Source organism: Monomorium pharaonis, chromosome 9, assembly GCF_013373865.1.
Source record: "Monomorium pharaonis isolate MP-MQ-018 chromosome 9, ASM1337386v2, whole genome shotgun sequence".
NCBI lineage: Eukaryota > Metazoa > Arthropoda > Insecta > Hymenoptera > Formicidae > Monomorium > Monomorium pharaonis.
The window spans coordinates 19,963,476-19,981,947 of NC_050475.1; the positions used below are offsets into that span (position 1 = coordinate 19,963,476).

At 40.0% G+C, this 18,472-nt stretch overlaps 3 protein-coding genes across 5 annotated transcripts in view; 2 read left to right on the top strand and 1 right to left on the bottom strand.

The window, feature by feature from the left end:
• LOC105836723 (ATP-binding cassette sub-family F member 2) overlaps positions 1-8,084 on the top strand; it is a 54,901-nt gene extending 46,817 nt beyond the window's left edge. The window contains exons 1-9 of one of the 3 annotated variants that reach the window (XM_012680954.2): positions 3,897-3,992; positions 4,387-4,580; positions 5,135-5,538; positions 5,621-5,784; positions 6,100-6,327; positions 6,407-6,794; positions 6,872-7,063; positions 7,135-7,338; positions 7,420-8,084. In XM_012680954.2, coding sequence (XP_012536408.1) covers positions 4,397-4,580; positions 5,135-5,538; positions 5,621-5,784; positions 6,100-6,327; positions 6,407-6,794; positions 6,872-7,063; positions 7,135-7,338; positions 7,420-7,563 — 1,908 coding nt within the window. In that variant the 5' untranslated portion in view covers positions 3,897-3,992; positions 4,387-4,396 and the 3' untranslated portion in view covers positions 7,564-8,084. Of the gene's footprint in view, positions 1-3,896; positions 4,113-4,386; positions 4,581-5,134; positions 5,539-5,620; positions 5,785-6,099; positions 6,328-6,406; positions 6,795-6,871; positions 7,064-7,134; positions 7,339-7,419 lie in introns of those variants that run through there. The other 2 variants (XM_012680955.3, XM_036292317.1) reach the window with 2 other exon arrangements.
• On the bottom strand, positions 7,936-10,240 carry LOC105836725 (transmembrane protein 98). Its single transcript, XM_012680957.3, has 4 exons — positions 9,497-10,240; positions 9,315-9,424; positions 8,955-9,087; positions 7,936-8,885 (listed from the first exon to the last, which is right to left on the bottom strand). Exons 1-4 carry the CDS (start codon positions 9,647-9,649, stop codon positions 8,610-8,612), a joined length of 672 nt encoding a protein of 223 aa, XP_012536411.1. The 5' UTR covers positions 9,650-10,240; the 3' UTR covers positions 7,936-8,609.
• A 179-nt stretch (positions 10,241-10,419) lies between these two features.
• On the top strand, positions 10,420-13,945 carry LOC105836724 (ubiquitin-conjugating enzyme E2 J2). The gene is made up of 4 exons (XM_012680956.3): positions 10,420-11,525; positions 11,613-11,847; positions 11,921-12,049; positions 12,329-13,945. The coding sequence occupies exons 1-4, from the start codon at positions 11,401-11,403 to the stop codon at positions 12,539-12,541; spliced, it is 702 nt and encodes a 233-aa protein (XP_012536410.1). The 5' UTR covers positions 10,420-11,400; the 3' UTR covers positions 12,542-13,945.
• The last annotated feature ends 4,527 nt before the right edge of the window (positions 13,946-18,472 follow it).

Here is an 18,472-nt window from a genome sequence, read left to right on the forward strand (position 1 = left end):
GGTAGACATGCTAATCAACCTGGCAAGAGTTGTGTGCATATTCTCGCGGAACAAGGCCGACGAATGTCACACGACCGCTTTTCCTCGAGGGGTTTTCTCGCCGCAATTAATGCGACCGACGAAACTTTTCTGCCGGCCGATCACTACTTCATGATTATTATGTACACGATATACGATTATAATTAGGTTCAAAGTTTATTTCATTGAAAGAAAAAGCTGGTCGATACATATTTTATTAATATCGCCCACGCGACGACAATCCAAATAATTTCGACGACACTTCGTAGTAGACAATTGTACCGTCGATAAATATAAAGAGGTTAATTATGATTATTTATTTGGAGTGAATGACCAGGTTAATTCGCGGGATTATTAAGCTGTTTATTTGAAAGCGAACGAATTGATGAGGTATGTATGTTTTCGCGACTCATTACACCTTGCCAAATCATTTATCACCGATTAACGAGAAAGCTGAACGATATTTCGTAAGTATTCAACGATAACATCTTTCTCTTTTATAAAAAAATTATATTATAATTTCAAGTAGCTCCCTTTATAAAAAAAAATTAATTTATTATTGCACGTAAAAATGATTAGTTAACAAATTTCCCCGTCATTTATTTAACATACATTTATACGCTATTTGATGTTACATGGAAAAGATATCCCATTTAGTCCATGTTTTCTCGCTGAAGGAGTAGAGTGACTTCCTCCTAAAGCGACTGACGACTCGAGAGATCTAGACTTAAGTCTGGGGGATGGCTTGGTCCCTCCTCCTTCTTTCTTCTTCTTTCCTTCTGTCGTTATCGACGGGCCTAAACGTCCTACTTCCGGTTCGGCTATTCCAACCTGGGAATCGATTGGGTCGACCACAACCTCGTGTCAAAAACACTCGGCACGGAAGACGTCACGTCGATTCTTCGCCGAGGAAGCAGCAGTCCGACTGTCAGCTCATAAATTTTACGACGAGCCATAGCGGCCGGCCACAGATTAAATTTTCGCGACGATGGATTATAAAGCCGTCGAACTCTTGCAACGCATCCATCACGCATTATAGATCGCGAATTTTAATCTAGTAATGGACCGCTAATTAGATAATTCTCATATACGTAATGCGTATCACTCTATTTGTATTACATATTATACTTTATATATATATATATATAGATTTATCATTAATATAAAATACTGAATTGAGCATTGACAATAATGTACAAAGAATGGGCCGCTTTACCACAAATTAAAGATTTAATATTATTTTTATTTTACTCAAATCTGTTAATACAACGATTTCGTTGTTTACATTATATACCAGGGATATTTTTTGCAGTTTGATGATTTTTATCGTATTTCAAAAATACATACGCTCCAATTAGGGTGTGCTGTATCGATCGACATACATTCGATTAATATCTGAAAAAATGAAAATCTATTTTTCCCTGTATTATTTTATCTCGCTCTCTTTTTGAATCTCATATTTTATTGATAGAAATAATTGCTAAAACTGATATCTGCGATACCAATTATTAGACTAATATATTATTTGTCTAAATTGAATAATGTTAAACGTCCATTAATTGAAATACAATTGTTTTTTTTTAAACAGCAATTGAATTTCTGACCTGAAAAACTATTTTAGAGACTTGGGTCTTAGTATTTTATAATCGTCTAACGACTTTAACATATTATTTATGTCTGTTTTTGCAATTTTCTTTAAATTTAATTAACGATCATATTCTAATAAATAATATTAATTTAAGCCGATATGTGTCTGAAGCAGGAATTTTTATACCTTTTCTTTCGACTTCATCATCTCTGTTAATTGACGTTTGTGTTTCAACTTTTATGATTTAACTTTCAACGACTCGAGGACTCGAGAGAAAACTAATTGTCATAAAATCTCTGATATATGGCGCTGCGACAGTTGAATGAACGACGGACGGCATTCACGCAGCTTTTTCCAACCCCTTTCTTCCACTTTCGTCCACTACGAAACCCACGTGAAAGGTTACGGGCTGACATGCAAACCGCATTCACTTGTACGCACGACGCGATTCGGACACGCAAATAACATATCTAGATTTCTTTAAATCGCCACGCAAAGATGACGCTGCGAAATTCGTCAAATCTTTTTTTTCACGGTCAGTGGGATCTCTATGCAAAGAATCTTTTACGTCTCGTAATCCTAAAGTTACAATAAATTTTCCGTTTCGACTTTAAGCGATGTCCCATCGAAACGCGCGTTGTTCAATATTTCGTGAGAGATGTGATTTTCCAAACATGCCGAGACGTCATCACGTTGGGTGTGAAAGGGTCAAATTACAAATCGACGGCGGGCGAGCCGACCGGCCGACCGCGCAAGTGAAACAGGTACGCCACTGGTCGGCCGCGTACACACACGTAGAACGTGTGCGGCTTACGTAGAAACGCCGCGCCGTCGATGCGCCGGCGGCGGCGGCCGCCACGTTACACCCCCGCAGCTCCGTCCCCCTCCCGCCCCGGCGCTCCCGTCAGCACGTACTACGGGGGATACTACGTTCTGTGATGCGGCGCAATTAAGCTCGGAACCACCTCCACTCCCGCGGTGCCACCTCCCACCACCATTGTCGTCCGGCCGGCACAGACGTTCGGATCCGCTGCCGGGGCGCAAGTCTGTGTCTTCTTTTACCACCCTTCCCTTTCCCCCTCGGCCCCCTCGCCGCCAGCCGTTTATCCATTCGTTCATTCATCAGAAAGAAACACACACCTTGACCGGCCTGACCGGGGTTCGGTCAAACGCGGCCCCGAATCGGGGAGATCCAGAAGTGCTCGATAAACCGAAGGGGTTGCGACACCCCGGCGCGTGGTGTAACTCGAGTAGGAATACAACCGTTGCTACGACGAACGTCGGAACTTTTGCTACTCGTGAACTCGATGGTGTAAGGGTATCCAGGATATAATTAAGGTCCTGTGATATAATAATGTAACTGCGTACACCTGGGACATTATTTATATATAAGTGTGTCTGGCCTACAGATTACAACACGAGACAACTTGTAAACAAAATGACATTATTTCTTCCGACACTTTTTCCGAAAGTCACGCTTAGCAAATATACGTGTATGTTCAAGAACTTTAACTTGTAATATTTATCACTTTAGAAATTAACAGTTATCTCAGTATTTAGGTATTCAAATATCTACTGTGTTTTGCGAATTTTCCTTCTTTCTACCTGTCTGCCTACCTTTTTCCTCATATTTTTTTTATTTTATCCTAGAGTAACGCTCATATTTTTATATACTATATATTATATAGTATGTATATTATATATTTTATATACTATATACATAAATACTAGCTCAGGTGAAAATTTACCCATGTAATTAAACATTTCTTTCACACTTTTAAGAATTTTTTAAATATTTTTTGCTACTTTATAAATTGCAAGTTAAAATAACTGAACGAACACTATGATGTAAAAAGTTTTATTAAATTTTCTTTTAATAAACTATCAAAATTTTAATAATTGAATTATTTCTTTACTTACAAGGGCAAAAATTAACGTTTATTTTAATTATATATTTATGTGCAAAAGTTGCGCCTAATTTGTAAACAAGTATACAATATCTCGTACTTTTCTAATTATAAATTATATAAAATGTAAAAGATCGATTCATATAATCGAGTCAAGTATAACATTACACTTTTTTTTAATTTTATAAATCTAAAGATATCATTAAAGTGCAGAAGACAAAGAAGTTTGCAACATCTCGTAAGCAACTATCCCTTCAAGTTACCCTTCTGATTATTTAAAAAAAAAACAAGAAAGGTCTGATCGCGCGCTGTCGTGCAACCGAGTCTTCCGTAAAGATATTTTCGGTACACGTGGCGCCATCTGTGCACCGACGTGGCGAACTCGGTCACGGAGGAGCTTGACGGTTTGTCTCCATTCGTCCGACGCACGTGTGGGTTCGCGTGTCGCACGGATCGTCCACTTTTTGGCGCACAATTAGGTACGCATAATTATTCGCCTGGGTATAATTTCGCGCGTGGAGGATCACAGGTTGCACGAGAGGTTCCTAATCTCGGGAAGCGTCGCGACAATAATAAGAGTTTCTCGTTTGTTCGCCGAGGTGAGTTCTCTTGTCGAAGTCCCTCGCTCTCGCGTGAGTCTCGAGGCAACGGCCGATCGTCGCTCGTCCCACCTTGTCTCGTCTCGTATTTCCTCGTTTCGCGTCGCGACCGTTTTACGTTTTTACTCGCTTCCTTCCTCGGCGAGTAACACGCACGTGCCCGCGAATCCCCCTAACCTATGTGCCTTACGTAACGCGCGAAAACGCCGCGTTCCTCGTCCGCCTACCCGCACGCCACGGAGGACCGTAACCGCAACCGTCGGTCGAATTCCAGGTGAAAGGCAATGCCGTCCGACGCGAAGAAGAAGCAGCAGCAGAAGAAGAAGGAGGCCGCGAAGGCGAGGCAGTCCGGCAAGAAGCCGCAGAGCAATAATCAGACGCGGGCGGCCGAGGATGGCAAGGAGCAGAGCCCGACGCTGGGGGAGAACTTGCAGAACGGCACCAACGGCACGGCTATTAGCGCCGAAGGTAAAAACGGAGGAATGCAGAATGCCCGTTGCTTTTCCCGCCTCGCGAGCTCCCAAGCAAGATCTACTTCTCAATCGTTTCTGAATGACACATTACGACTGACATTTAGACAGAGGCCTCATAAAACTAGAACTACTTAGACATTGTTAATATTGGTGGTATAATATTAGATTATTAGTAATTATTATATTATTTCTAAACGTTTTAAAAAAATTGACCTTAAGGATTTCTGGTTTGACATTTTAAATAGATTGTAGATAGCTAGAGGCTAAAATTTTTCCAAATATTACGTGTCTATCTTACCACAAACCAAGTTGATTTTGAAAGTATAGAGTAAAAGATTTAGTTTTAATTTTTTAACAGGCCTTAAGAAATTGTATATTAATTTAATGTGATAATACTTTGTGATTTTTGTAATTTTTTATAATATATTTATTATTATACATATTTATGATAGATTAATATTAAAAAATTAATACCTATGTACTCAATTACATATCTTGTCTGATTCATTGAACATGTATTAACATATATGCAATGATGTGTGTTTTCAGAGGCATTGTGTCTGAAATTGGAGGAAGACGCCAGATTGAATGCAGAGGCACGTTCGTGCACAGGCTCGCTGGCCTCCCATCCGCGCAGCCGGGACATAAAGATATCTAACTTTTCTATTACTTTCCATGGCTGTGAACTGCTGCAAGACACTATGTTGGAGTTGAATTGTGGTAGACGTTATGGTTTATTAGGTCTAAATGGCTCTGGGAAGTCTACGTTGTTGGCGGTGCTAGGTAATCGTGAAGTTCCTATCCCGGAGCAAATAGATATTTTTCATTTGACCAGAGAAATGCCGGCGAGCAATAAAACAGCACTGGAATGCGTAATGGAGGTTGATGAGGAGCGTGTGCGATTAGAGAAACTTGCCGAAGAGTTAGTAGACTGTGATGAGGAAGATGCTCAGGTTTGTCTACAAACTGATATTCATCAAGAAATTTTTATTAAAAATACAATTATTTTTACTTACAATCTTGTTGTATACACAGGAACAACTTATGGATGTGTATGAAAGATTAGACGATATGGCCGCCGATACGGCAGAGGCTCGTGCTGCCCATATTTTACATGGTTTGGGTTTTACTGCAAAAATGCAAAAAACTCCTACCAAAGACTTCTCAGGGGGTTGGCGGATGCGCATAGCTCTTGCTAGGTATATATTAAATATATTAAGAAAAATATAAACAGATCACAATAAAGCCTTTTCAAAAATAATTTTAATAAAAAAGTAATAATAATTCAAAATTATAACAAACGATCAAAGCCAGTTAAAAAGCACAATTGAGATATTTAGAATATTTTTAAGAATATAAATAGGTACATTCACGAAAATATTTGAACGATTAATCCATCTATTGTAATATTAAGTACAGTTTAGAATCTCTTTGAGTACCACTGATGAAGACTATGAAACATGAAACATTCGGAATTCTTAATTTTTTATTAAATTTCTTTATTTCTTTTACAGAGCACTATATGTAAAACCACATTTGTTGTTGCTCGACGAACCAACCAATCATCTCGATCTCGATGCTTGCGTATGGTTAGAAGAAGAACTCAAAACTTATAAACGAATTCTCGTTATAATCTCTCACTCCCAAGATTTCCTGAATGGTATTTGCACCAATATCATCCATGTCAATAAAAAGCAATTGAAATACTACACCGGTAATTACGAGGCGTTTGTGAAAACAAGGTGAGTTGCAAAAAACATGTATCATTTCTTATAATATTATATTGTTTTGTAAGACTCCTTTGTCTTTTTTCTTTTTTAGAATGGAATTACTTGAAAATCAGGCAAAACAATATAACTGGGAACAAGATCAGATCGCACACATGAAAAATTATATCGCGCGATTTGGTCATGGCTCAGCAAAATTAGCCAGGCAGGCTCAATCGAAGGAAAAAACTTTGGCGAAAATGGTAGCACAAGGTTTAACTGAAAAGGTTGTTAATGACAAAGTACTGAATTTCTATTTTCCTTCATGCGGAACAATTCCGCCACCGGTTATTATGGTTCAGAACGTCAGTTTTCGTTACAATGAAGACGCGCCTTGGATTTACAAGAATCTGGAATTTGGAATTGATTTAGACACCAGAATCGCATTGGTTGGACCAAACGGGGCGGGAAAGAGCACTTTACTGAAGCTGCTGTATGGTGATGTACGTTTGCGCGAATATATGTTCTATTGATAAATGTGACATTTGATATTTTGTTTTAACAAAATCTTGTGTTACAGTTAGTACCGACCAGCGGCATGATTCGTAAGAACAGCCATCTCCGAATTAGTAGATACCATCAACACTTGCATGAGTTGCTGGACTTGGATATATCGCCTCTCGATTACATGTTGAAGGCTTTTCCCGAAGTGAAAGAGCGCGAAGAAATGCGGAAGATTATTGGCCGTTACGGACTAACTGGGCGTCAGCAAGTATGCAATCGATCAAATAATGAAACTTGTTACTGATAAGACAAACTAATATGCTGTTATATTCTATTTAGGTTTGTCCTATTCGTCAACTGTCCGATGGTCAACGTTGTCGCGTTGTGTTCGCCTGGCTGGCTTGGCAAGTGCCTCATCTGTTGTTGCTCGACGAACCTACCAATCACTTGGACATGGAAACGATCGATGCACTCGCTGACGCTATCAATGACTTTGACGGTGGCATGGTTCTTGTATCGCATGACTTCAGATTGATCAATCAGGTACTTTCATATAGCTGTGTTTCAATTGGAGTAAACCAATAAACTCTGGGCATACACACATTCTACATTCTTGATGTTTAGGTCGCTGAAGAGATCTGGGTGTGCGAGAATGGAGCGGTTACAAAATGGAGTGGCAACATTTTAGATTACAAGGAACACCTCAAGGACAAGGTTTTGTCCGACAACCAAAAACGACAGAAGGACTTGGCGAATCGAGGAAAATAATGGAGGCAGCACTGCGATCGCGATCCGCTTCTCTCTTTCCAGTGCACCACGCCTTCGCATTTATAGGAATCCTTTTTCTGAAAATTGTAACATGCTAATCGGCACTGTGCACTATGCTGCTATGCCTTGCGTGTCAGTGATCGATCAGATTATTTACTAGTTAATTTATTGAAGTATTAGATCGAAATTGATTCTTTTACTTGACAACCTACAGGTTGTGTTGTAACGCATTACTCAACCACGATAGGAATCTAGAAATTTGAAAATTTGTGCATATTGCAAGAGAGTACAGATTAAATAAATCGCCGACAAACTATTTATAATAAGTACATATATCTATATAAAAAGAGAGAGGACGAAAGAATTTAGTTATTTCTCTTTAACGATTATCTTTATTATAAACTCCTGTGACTAATATAAAACAATTTGATTATCTTCAGGAATATAAAATATTGTAATGTGTACAAACATTATCGCAGGTACGATCGATTATATAGTCCCAAAATACATTTTTATTCGTATACGTATAAATAACTAATAATATAACCTGGAAGACGTCATTTTCATATATTTCTGTGTATTGTCAAAATGTCGAGAGATATCAGCGAATTTTCATCGCGTTTTAAAAACTATTAAAATATATTCTTCACGATATTCTCTCGACGTGTGCTGTATATATACATATGCATGTGCATATGTATATCTAGTATATTTATATATATTTATATATATGCATTCTCTTTTTATAGTAATTGACATAAAGCACCGACGAGTTTTTCTCTTTTAGTAATCTCGAACTTTAGTTCATTTTGTGCCTTGAGATCAGTGATGACCCATTTTTTCGCATGTTTGCCGGGCACATACGTGGCTCGAAGTGTACTCGACGTGTACGCTACATTAACAAATGTCTAGCGACCGTATTACATACAGCTTCCGTTGCTGTCGACTTTATCATAATGAGAGCAAAGCTAGAGTTAAATCCGATAATTATAAATACTGTGGTAAATGAGAGATTCGATTTCGTCGCGAAATCATCGATGTAAAACTTAAACTGGCGTAGATGCCGGGATAGAGCAAGCCACTTCCTGAGCAAGCGCTGCATTTCTCAGCACCAACAGATGCGTATCCATGTCGTTCAAGGCTTGATCGATGAACGCCAGCTTCCTGGCTTGGCTCTTAGGAACGCCGTGCTTGGTCACCAGTGCTAAGTGAGTCACCGCCAACACTAGAGCCGCTACTCTAGCTTCCAATAATCTGGCGTCCAACGGTGGATACAGACTGCGTACAACGTCGTCCACGCGAGGTGGTATACGTCGGGCAACCTATGCATGAGAACACAAGCTATAAGAAAAGCGACACGGAATAATAATATACAATATGGATGCACTTACGTCTACTATCTCTAGCGGAACAGTATTACTGTTGACAGTTCCAGCAATAGTTGTCAGACTAGCGGCGAGAGCATGACAAGATCGAAGCACCGCTATACAAGGCGGAGCTAAACCAGTGGCATCGTCTACCCATCTAATGCAAAAGTATTATTTCTCAAACAAGTGATATGATGTTTAAACGTCATTAGCTTTCACAAAGCTAAAGACGGAGTAAAGACACGTGAACATTGATACATCTTGTTTTTCATAGCTTAAACTTGTGACAATAGATATGCCAAGTTATTTACAGACTTAATCAAAGATAAAATATTGCATGTGACATTTATCTGTTACTTTTATTTCGTTTATAATTCCTTGTACCTTTCAGCACCTGCCAGCCATTCTTCGCTCTCCCACACATCTAGTCCCAGGCCAGTGATGTTCTCTCCCTCGAGCAAATCGGAGCTAAGCTCCGCGGAGTCCTTCTGATTCTGAAAACGAGCAAGATCGTTTTATTCCCTGTCGATGTCTGTCATCCTCTGTCACCATCGGACTTTACTCACGTAATAGCAACGTTGTCTGCGGCAAATAACAAGGAGCACCAGAAGCGCGCCGAGAAAGACCGCGGCGAGTGCACCCAGAGCGACCGCCACTACCGTCTCCATACCAGTAGCGGTGGCCGATGGTCCAGCATTGCTCATGGATATCGAACTCATGGCTCAGGATGAGTCGAAGGGTGACGCCTACCAGACCTGGCAAATCGAAGCGTCGCGACGAGCCTCTAGATTTACATTGGCATCCGCAGTGCGAAATGTCAACAATCGCGCAGCGTCGTGATCCACTCTCTCGACGATGGGAGGCGACGATGGTGAGAGGCGGCGACTGTCACGGGTATTAAGCCCTGTTCACCAGTCGCGAGATCAACGACTGGCGACGCCAGCCGTGCAAAGTGTTTAGAGTAATTTCAACCAAACTCCGATTAACTCCATTTCATTTCCACTCATCTCCAATTATCAATGTAGATTGACTTAATCTCGGTTAAGATAAAAAAATAACTGAAATTAAAGTTAATTTATGTTAGTAAAAATGGACTTTTTTTTTAAAGGTAAGATGAGGCAATACCTATGCTATTTTTATGTTAAAAATTACATTAAAAGTTAGTTGTAAACATGATTAATTTCTTGTGGAGATTACGGAAAGAAAAATGAGATTGAGATGATAAATTGTGTATTTAAAAATGTCCTCTATAATTTTGGATTTAAGTATTCAATTCTAAATTTTATGTCAAACAATTTTTCAGTTTTATTAATTAAATTACCAAGAAATATATTACTGAGACAGCACAAAACATAACATTTTTGTGCAATATATTTATATATAATAAGTATAAGAAGAATAATTTTGCTGTTTTTTTTTAATTCTAAAAATTTTACTTTACATATATATTTTTTAAAACTACATTTTCATATTTATAATAAATGTTTAAAGCTATCTGAGTAATAATGTTTATTTTTTAAATAGCTTTTTAACATATTAAATCCATTATTATCCAGAAATTTCACATATGAATCTACTCTACGCCATGTTTGACTTTAAAATTTTATTTAAAACTACCGTCACATATTTGTGCGTTTCGAACGAGTTGTATCGTTCTTGAGAATGTGTTTCATTTTTTACATTGTTTATCTTTGTTTTTAATATCCAATTATCAAGAATAAATGAATTGCTATTATGCGGATCTTGCGTGAAACGCGAAATACGCAAATCCCATAGTCGCGTTCGTGCCTCCCAACGCATCGGCCCGGATTCATCCAATAGACCCGCGGGGAGGTTGTTCCCGCACCGCAGTAGCGTGGTAACCCTGCGCCCGGGGAGATGAATTAATTCTCTCTCTCGGCGAGAGAGAATTCTCGCAGTCAGATGTTTCGCGCGATAGCTCGCCGCCGCGCGGTGTCCACGAATTTCGTGGTTTCGACGACCGGCGGTTGCGTGCTACTGCTACTCCGTTCGCATTCCATCACTGACGTGGTACTGATACGTCATACGAGCGCTTATCTCGCCGCCCAGTCCGACGCCCGTCGACAACCTGAGACGTGCGCGCGACCGAGAGTGCGGGCTACTCCTGGCACGCGTCGTCGCCCACGGTTCTCCACGGTCGTCGTTCCACGCGCTACGTAACCCTACCCTCGGTAGGTCACCGCACCGTTTGTCTTGACCCCGGCAAACGTCATCGCGGGCCGTCTGAGTGATTCCACGTGGACGCCCACGATGCAACTCCGGAGTCGCGCGACCCGACGACGTTGAAAGAGAAAAAAAGAGAATCGACGAGAGAACTCGACGTGCGTGCGACACTCCGGCCTCGGTGTAAACGTTCTTCAAGGAATCTCATTATTCCTTCCTGAACGAAGTAGTAGACGAGGGACTGATTTTCGATCGTGTATACGTTTGCAATCAACACCGGTGCTACATGGTAAGGATGAACAGAAAGACCAACAGTGCGACGGCCAGATTGAAACAGGACTATCTGCGCCTCAAGAGGGATCCAGTGCCGTACGTGCTCGCGGAGCCAGTGCCTTCGAATATCCTGGAATGGCAAGTCCAAGCTCCAGTTAAACGTGCCTTGTCAAATCATTGCACATCTGTGTGATTTAATGTTGAGTCATCCTCGCTTGTTTTCAGGCATTACGTGGTCATAGGGCCGGAAAAGACGCCGTACGAGGGTGGCTTTTACCACGGAAAACTTATATTTCCCGGGGAATTCCCGTTCCAACCACCTAGCATTTACATGACCACCCCAAATGGCCGATTTAAAGTCAACACAAGACTGTGTCTCTCCATCTCCGACTTTCATCCAGATACGTGGAATCCAGCGTGGAGCGTGTCTACCATTCTCACCGGCCTGCTGAGCTTCATGGTAAAGTCTCTTGAAAGTATCTCTGCAATATAGCTTATTGAGGAAATCTATAATCATTATCTTCCATTTACAGATTGAGAAGAGTCCCACGCTTGGCAGTATAAATACAACAGATTATGAGAAGAGGCAGCTGGCTGCGCAGAGCTTAGAATATAATCTGAGGGACAAGATGTTCTGTGAACTTTTTCCTGAAACTGTCGAGGTACTGAAACCTATACTGACACCATGTTGTTGGTTAATTTTGCTCAATCTTTCTCTTCTTATTTGCAAAACAATATCTTTTTAATCTTTTTATTTATATTTCTCAAAGTACATATTTAAGATCCATTAGACCAATTTGCACCAATGTAGATTAACTTTAAAGAATTAGAACAAGAATTAGAATAAGATACATAATGGATCTAAAAAATCAAAGAAAAAAAAGTTTGGAACCAATATAGGTTAAGATATACTATTAATTTGACACTATATTATATTGTAGACGATCAGAGCGGAATTGGAACGTCGGAAGGAACTCGAGAAGCAGGCGAGGCATCAATCTGCCGCGTCCGAGGTCTCCTCGTTAATACGAGACCAGTTCCAGAGGGACCAGAGCCCGTTGCACAGCGCTTTGGCTAATCTTGTTGTCATCATTGGCTTCGCGGCGTTTGCATACACAGTGAACTATGTGCTGAAGAGTATAGCCATGGAATAAGTCGGAGTCGAACTGTGTGTATTTCAAGCTACATCGAGTGAAAAGGAGAGAGAAAGATAAAGCCGTGATAATTTTGCATCCTGAAAAAAATGGGAATTACGAGGAAGATCTAAGCTCCTGTTATATTTGCCTATCGATCTTTCGAGTTAGTGCAGTGACGAGCGCCATTTCGGTTCCACGCGGCTCGGAACCTTCGCCAGTAAACTGTGGATAGTTTAATAGATTTTTATATCGAGGATCGGTTGTAAGATACAAGCTGTATTATACTCGCAAATTCTCTACGCGCTCTAACCGTACGAAGAGAAGAATCTCTCTATTCGTACGTGATACAATGTACGCAAGGCGAAACAATGTATAATCGCAGTGGCTTCCCCTCGGCTTGTTTATGTCGGATTTGCTCTTTTTCTGATTGTGATTTGTAACTGGGGGAAATCAAGTATCTTCTTTGCGGTGCTGACAACATCCTTCCGTTCGTTTTTACGCTTTTACGATTGTATATATTCAAATCCGGAGAAGTTTGTGTACTACGGTACATATTTGTCCGTTCCATTTACAGCGAATCTCTCGGATAGAAATGCACAAATTTATTGCACTTCGCAATGTGCCAATTAAACCAAATTGAAAAATGAAACGTAATTTCGGCAAGTCAGCTAATGCTTTGCAGCCTGTGACTCATACCGTTAATGAGATGAGCCCGTAATTTTGTAAATATATTATAAAGACGGAGGTGATAGAGATGGTAGACGTCTTTACGCCACTACATAAAAGCGGATGTAACTATATTCATTGCGTCATCAAACATTATCTCGACTTCCCCTTAAAAATTTAGCGATGTTTTTTGTTTGTGCTAATTAAGATGGTTCGTATAGTATTGGTTTTTTGTTAATTTCTTCCATTCGAATTGACATTTTTCCTCAATTGACTCGAAAAAAATACATTAATTCAAGTAAATTTCTGCTCTTCCATGACTATAATATTGAACGAAAAGTAATAATTTTGTGTAGTTCCTACAAAAAGTAAACTATAATTTGAACATATTGAAAATTGAAAGTAGAAAAAATATAATTATTTGCTTTTTTACGATATATCAATAATCTCTACCAACAATTTTTTCGTCGAATGGTGGGACAATTGTTTAATATAATGTTACTTTTTATCAGAATTTACTTCACTATTGTATCATAATCGATTACTGAATTTCTACGGGTGAATTTTTTATTTTAATGCGTATTTCTTCAAAAGTGTTATAAGGCAATTTCACAGTTATGCTTATGCATATTCTATTCTGTCCTTATATGTATAAACATATATACGTAATTATTAAATAATTACGGCGAAGTAATGTAAATACATGTTATTATTATTACTGTAAACGTGTGGAATATAGTTTACATATCTAAGAAATTTCGCGTGTTTCAAGATTGCCTCGAATCAATCCAATGTCCATACGATCCTCCGCCTCAAAAATTCAATTGCATATCGAATTATAAAAGTTGGAAAACGTATATATTTCCAAACTTATACAAAAATGCAACAAACACGACTGAAATTTTAGACCAACATCGATTTCAGTAAAAATGATTCTTTTCGCAAATTATATATATATACTCTTATTTGACAATTTTTTTGACAGATAAATATGCGTGCAAAAATTTAAAATTTATTTTTATTATATTTATCCAACACACGTAAACAAATTCTTTTATTAATATATACAATGTACATAGCTGACATCGTTTCTTTCGTTTTGTTAATATCAGAGAGGAGCTTGAGAGCGGTCATTCCGTGAATTCGGAATTACGACACAGCATGGGACAGAACCAAATAATCATGAATATAGCACGGAAGAGACCCAAAAAGTCGTGCGCATTACCTACGGGATTCGTGGACATTGGCTACATAGTTCAATGTGCACATAGAGGCGCTAGTTGACCGAAACACCTAACTTTGGGATGATCGCTCTCAAGTTCCTGTCTGCTGATATCTCAATTCTTACGATCCGAGGAGTCATTTTTAGCTAGAAATCTTCAGGTAGGTCGCTATTGGATAAACAAAACAAAATAGGCCGAATAAAAACTAACAAAATAGCAATATATAAACAATTTCTGTAATCAAAAAATGCTTGGTTTTTGTCGTAATAGTAGCTTCCATTTTGTTAATTTTTATTCAGTTTGTCATAAAAAATTGTCAAAAATTTTCGAGAATGCGGCTCTCCGAGTAAATGACTCGATTAATGATAATATTCTATATAAACATTGGAATTCGATGTTAAATCCTTTTTCAAGTATGTAAATTATATTCTTACATAAATAGTATTTATTTTGTTTCGTAAAATAAAAAAGAGCGGTTAGGATCGAATTTTCAGTATCTAGGGCACCGTCAGTAATTGGGCCGTTTCAAACTTTATATATAGTTCTCTTAGCAATACGCGAGAACATATGAATCCGAAATCGAATCGGTGCAGAACGCACCTCGAGTCGCTCAAAGGTGCTCCTGTTACAAAGGCATTTCGCGAAGACGAGAAGGAAGCCCGTCCCATCGACTTATCGCCGTGACGCGAACGGGGAGACAGCGGGCAATTCTCTCGCGGCGTTGCCGAGCGGTTTACCGTTCCGGTAAACTGTTAGAATCCCGACCGCTGAATGCCTCGTTGTCCGGGTGCGCTCGGGAGGAAGGACGCGTCCTGTGAACCGAGCGCGCGCAGCAGTCTTCTCGTCGAATGTCGTGTTTATACCTCGATTGCGGCTGGACCGCGGATAAATCCCGGGCTTTCACGACGCTCCTCTCCGTGTTAGACTGTTTATTAACTCTTTCAGAGTTCCCCCCCTCCCTCTTTCTTCCCTCTCGCCCCCGGGAGGCTGTGTACGTTAACTTTTCGTTTTAGCTTCCGTTTAAACTCGCCCACGATTACACGGAATATACGCGCGTGTACCTCTCGGTTTTTCGTGCCGAGCTTTATTAGTAAACCGCTGCAACTTTTACATGCCTTTGAAACATGGAGCAATCGGATTGTTTTTTTGATCAATTTAATAATACTTTTTTTCTTAGATAATCTTTTTGCAAGGCGTGTCTTTTATAATTTTTAAGTATTTTACAATTAATATTATTAATGTCACTTATTAACAACATTTTATTGTTAATATTATTATTAATACCTTTGTTAATATTTCGATTTAACGCCCGCACATCTGATTTGTCTCTCTCTTTCTTCCACCAAAGGCGAAACCGGCCGGCGCATGTGAGGGCGTGATGTCTCACCGTATCTCGCCATCGTGATCCGCTTTAATCCGAGAAAACATCCCGCAAAAGAAGCAAATAGTAATTTATTCGACCACGTAATAACAAGGAAGTCGCTCGCGCGCACTCGGCCAACCGTCGAGAGGCCGCATCTGTAACCTCCAACCCTCGGGCCGGAACACCCTTCCGCGTCGTCGGCAGCAACGCGTCCGTCCCCCTTGACGTGTAAATCACTGAGAGAGGCGCCAGGACACCACTCTCGGTCTCGCTTCGAATCCTGCGTAAATAAGATGCACATGTCCCCGCGACCAGGATGTCGGGTGCCGCGCGCATCATAGAACATATTATCTGCGTTTATCGAGAGCCGTCATTTTCTAGAGCCGAGAAACTGATCGGCCGAAGTTATTGAAATAATATATAGGGAGACAGATGCGGTGGTTATTACTTTTTTTTTTTCTGTGAATTATGCGTCTCAAAATAGAACGCGCTCTTATTGGTCGAAAGCGACGGTTTCCAGCAGAAAGCATACACAGAGAAAATTTTGATACCGAAAATTACTCTGGTGACCAGTAAACGCGGACCAAGGAAGGAGTTATAAATATTTTTACTACTGCTTTTCATTAAATTTCCGTAGCATTTATATTACTTATGGCGAAATTTCTTTTTGTGGTCCGTGACTGCAGCTATCGTACGTAATAATTTTTTATATAAAATTTTCTTTGTGTGAGGCAACTTGCGCTTATTGCCGCTTTTTTCAATGGTGGTATTAGAGTAAAAAGTTTGACAGAGCGTTATGTTAAAAATTTTAAGACAATTATATTTACATAAACAGAAGTAGAATGCGTGGCAATAAAGAGGGGCGCAATACTACACTTTGTGGTGTAGTAAAATGAGGAAAAGATGTTGTTAATTTGACTAAATTTTTTAACTTGATTAAATTTCTACAGTTCAAGTATTTATCAATTTAACTTGAATACATAAAATACTTGAACTTTAATTTAACTATTTATTATATTTGACTGAAATACATAAACAGTTGAATTGAATAAATTTAATCAAGTTGAAAAATTTAGTCAAATTCACGACTTTTTTTTCTCAGTGTAGAACAGTGGAGCAGTAAGCAGACCGGGAGAGACCGGGAGAGACGGGGAGAGACGGGGAGAGACCGGGAGAGACGGGGAGAGACCGGGAGAGACGGGGAGAGACCGGGAGAGACTGGGAGAGACGGGGAGAGACGGGTAGAGACGGGGAGAGACAGGGAGAGACGGGGAGAGACCGGGAGTGCCGAGAATGTTGTGGAATCTCTCGAAGTGCATGCCGTTTCTGAAATTTACATCGCCGCTGAATTGCTGAATCGGTAATTGGCCGATTTCCAGTTTGAACACATAACAGCTCGAGCTTTCACGGGTCCGTTTGATACACCGGAAATGGACGAGATGAGGTTCTCCCGCGAGGGTGATTTAGGGTGTCGTCAATCGGGTCGGAATGGTTCGTAGAATCATTTTACGCCCTCGGTCCCCAGTGGGTGGGACTGCGGATCGCAACGGAAAAGCCAAAAAAAAAGATGGAGAAAGGGAACGGGAGAGCCGTTCGAAAACCGTTCTCGGGATAATTAACTGTAGGGACGACCTCATTACGCGACTTAATGAGCTGCCAGTGGCCGCGTCGCGTCCGCCAGTGTCGTGGCGCTGATACTTTTTCGAGTTTCGGGAGAATGGAGTGTGGAAAACGTCGCGGCAAAAATTGCTTGTACCGTGGCAATGATTTGACAGTAGCTGAGGCCCGGCGCGACCTGATTTGTCAATTTAACAAGACGCGTCTCGCCGCGTTCTTGAAAAACGAGACAATTAGTCAAGAAAAGCGAACAGTTATACATTTTCCACAGCACGAAATCGTGCTGTTCAGCAGCGATCGGCCGTTTACACGGAATTTCGAGACGCGAAAGCATATTTATTTATGTCTGAATTTTATTATTTTTACAAAATTGCAAAATTAATTTAAAAATTGCTGGACCAACATGAGAATATCTTTAAATATTTAAGTAATTATTAATAATCTTGCAAAGAGCGTAAAAAAACGTTACGGCTTGATGACGAGCTTTCTCGATTTTTATTGACATTGTAATTTTAATTGTAATTATTGACTATTATAATATCAATTAATAAAACGGGCACGTGTACTTTAAAATGTTTTTGTTTTAAGTCTAAATCATTTAAAAAAAACCGAAACACTTTTAACTGTTTAAAAAACGAAAAGAAGTTTCAATATCTTAAAATTACATACTTTTTTGATTGTACATTTATTCTAGACATTTTGCATACATTGTATCAATAATTTCATACGTCAGCTTTCCGTGGCGGATTCTTCGCGTGCTTCTATTTCCATCCGTGGCAACGTCTCTCAAATCCACGTGGTCGCTTCTCGCATCGGAACTGGATGGCACGGTGGTTCCACACGATGGTTAACCACGGCATCTAGTAGCCATGGAGTAGAGAAAAGAGAAAGAGAGCCATAATCTGGTTCGCGAAACGGTTTACTGCCGGCGATAAAACCGAATATAAGTGCTCGCCGTCGAGAAAGAGAGAGAATTCGTCCTATTCAGATATAAATACATATATATATATGCCGGAGAAACGCGCGCACGGAGGAGGGTGGGCGAACCGCGTGGCCGCCACTAACGACGGGCGATTCATC